This window comes from Nematocida minor (assembly GCF_024244105.1).
Source record: "Nematocida minor strain JUm1510 chromosome Unknown 7684, whole genome shotgun sequence".
Lineage (NCBI taxonomy): Eukaryota > Fungi > Microsporidia > Nematocida > Nematocida minor.
In genome coordinates this window covers 1-2722 of record NW_026250308.1, presented here as the reverse complement: position 1 = coordinate 2722, position 2722 = coordinate 1, and the positions used below count along the sequence as shown (strand labels likewise).

The 2722-nt window shown below is 32.7% G+C and overlaps 2 protein-coding genes across 2 annotated transcripts; one reads left to right on the top strand and one right to left on the bottom strand.

Moving 5' to 3' along the window:
- Positions 1-677: 677 nt before the first annotated feature.
- On the bottom strand, positions 678-1178 carry NEMIN01_2489 (uncharacterized protein; the record flags this gene model as incomplete). The annotated part of the gene is made up of 1 exon (XM_051478431.1): positions 678-1178. One exon carries the CDS (start codon positions 1176-1178, stop codon positions 678-680), a length of 501 nt encoding a protein of 166 aa, XP_051334391.1.
- Positions 1179-1809: 631 nt separating this feature from the next.
- Positions 1810-2601, top strand: NEMIN01_2488 (uncharacterized protein; the record flags this gene model as incomplete). Its single annotated transcript, XM_051478430.1, has 1 exon — positions 1810-2601. One exon carries the CDS (start codon positions 1810-1812, stop codon positions 2599-2601), a length of 792 nt encoding a protein of 263 aa, XP_051334390.1.
- Positions 2602-2722: the final 121 nt, after the last annotated feature.

Sequence of the window (2722 nt, the reverse complement as noted above, 5' to 3'; positions counted from 1 at the left end):
ATATGCTAGTCACTATTAGCACTGCCCCTACAGTTATGATTATATACTTTTTCTTTTTCTCCATTTTATCCATTCTCACTATGTGCAGATAAAGCTATTTATAGCTTATAATTGTGGTTTTCTGATAGCTTTTTCTGATAATTTTATTGATAAGCAGAAGCCACCAATTATTCTCAATTTCCACAGATTCTACGGAGCAAAGTTCATTAAGAAGCTATCCAATGGCCAATAGCATACCTTTCTGCCAAGCACACTCTAATATCTATTAAGAAGGGATCAAGGCAACTGCACTAATTACAGGCCTTTCCCAGCAGTGAACCATAACATTCTCTAGGATGCATTGTCAAGACAGCTAGTTTTGGGAATATAATACTAAATATTCATTCATTTATTGATAGTTGTGTAGTTTGTATTTAAACAATGCCAAGTATTCTTCTATGAGCTCAAGAAACTATAGACCCATCTATTCGCCCTTCTTCTTTAACTCAGCATTGCATTAGATGCTGGATATAAACCAAACATACAGCCCATTGTCAATAAACTAAAAATAATTGTTGCCAACTAAAATAAAACCCAAGATGAATTTATTAAAATTATTGTAAATATAGAGCTCTTGACAACAATAAGGCATTAGACAGCAATAAGTTTGAAGAAAAGAGCTCTAATAAACGATCCTATTAAGAGCAAAGAGCTCGTTTATCTTCTACATCCAATGCAACTCTTATTTCCTGCATTTCTTTTTTAGTTGCATTATAAAACTGCGGATCCATGGCTTTTGGCAGACTAAAATTCTTTTTTAAAGAATGCAGAGGCTCAAGAAATCTTTCCACCTTTTCTTCAACTGCCGAATACTTTTTATAGTATTCTTCTTGCACTTTTGTTAGAACAGCGTTATTTTTGAGCTTTTCTGCTATTTTTTCATATAAATGTTTGTGGTGCAAAACTTCAAAGTATATACCCGTGTAAAAACCGTATACTGTACTTTCATCAGGGCGATCTAGCTCGTTGCTGTTTTCTGCTTTGTCTTGTACTTCTGAAGGATTTTGTTTGCTATGTGCATTGAGCTTATCTGGTAGTTTTTCCTTACTGCATGATGTCAACTTAAATATTCCAAAGATGCACAGCCCGCCTACTAATGTAAACAATACTGCTGCAAGATATATTTTGTTTTTCCTCATAACTCCAGACAAAATTTTTATATTTTTTTATGTATGGATAAGACACATAAATAGATTGGTAAACTAAACCAATAGAATGGCAACAGTAGGCATATGATTTTTGGCTCTACTTATTTATATTTGTGTATATTTTCTGGCTTTAGCTGTAAAAAGAAGCTAAGCAGCTGGTAGGCTGAAATTAAAGCTGTCTACAGAAGAGTAAATACAATGCAAAAGTTTCAATATGAAGGCTTCCACAAACTCAAATAGTGTTTTGTTGGTTGAACAAAAATGCTTTTATTATTTATTCAGCTAGAACTTTGCTCCATCTGGCTTGCTATCATCTTTATGGATATATAGAGAGCTAAAAAACACTCTCTGGGTATTTTCTTTTTATGCGGCTGTTTATCCTTATTGGAGTATTTCTCCTATGGAATGCGGGGCTGGCTGCTTTATTGGCTGCTTTTTATTAATTTTTAATAATAATTTACTTAAATTGAACAAAGGCTGTCTTTATTTGTTCGTTGAATTAAAATTTGTTGTTTTTTTAATTAGCTGTCTTCTTTTGAGCATATTGAAAATTAATATAGCCAAATTAGGCCTTTTAATTTAAAAACAAAGCTATAAATATATTTGGAATTTAGCAACAATAATGAATAAAGGAAATGCAAAAATAACAGGAATAGTAGTAATCGTAGGAGCTATATCACTGGCTATAGCAGGCATAGGACTCTGTGCTATGTACTACAATAAAAACTCTTACAGTTTACCAAACCATGAAACAAAAAAAGATAATCTACTAAAAGAGAATGCAACTTTAAAAGAAAAGCCAATAAACACTAGCTCGAACATATTAAAAACACTGGATGCAAGCAACCCCGATGGACAAAATAAAAAAGCGAAGGAAGAAGAGCAGACTAACATTAAAAAGAAAAAGCAAGAGAATAAATTAAAAGAGCAATTAACAAAAGAAGAATTAACGAACAAGAAAGCTAAACAAGAAGAGGAAGACCAGGCTAAACAAAAAGCTGAAGAAGCAGAGAGAGCAAGAAAAAAACAAGAAGCAGAAGAAGCAGAGAGAGCAAGAAAAGCAGAACAAGAAGTAGAGAGAAGAAAGAGAGAAGTAGAAGTAGAGAGATTAAAAAAAGCAAAAGAAGAAGCAGAAGTTGAGAAAGTAAGAAAAGAACAAGAAGCTGAGAAAGCAACAGAATCAGAATCAGTAGAAGAAGTAGGAGCAGAAGCAGGAATAGAAGTAGGAGTAGAAGCAAAAGAAGAAGCAGAAGTAGAGAGAATAAAGAATGAGCAGGCTAAACAAGAGGAAGTACAATCTGCACAAGAAAAAGAGCAAGAACAAGAACAAGAAATGATAAGTGAACCCACTGATATTAGCAAAAGTGAGATACAAACAAAAGAAAAAATAGAAAATCCGTTAGAAAATGGATAAAATAGTACTCTACCAACAGCTTAGAAACACAGCTCATTGCCTTTAATCTTCAACCAGTCTACTAAAATATTTAATAAAATTTAAATTATTTTTATTCTTTATTCTATCTCTTCGACAAGAA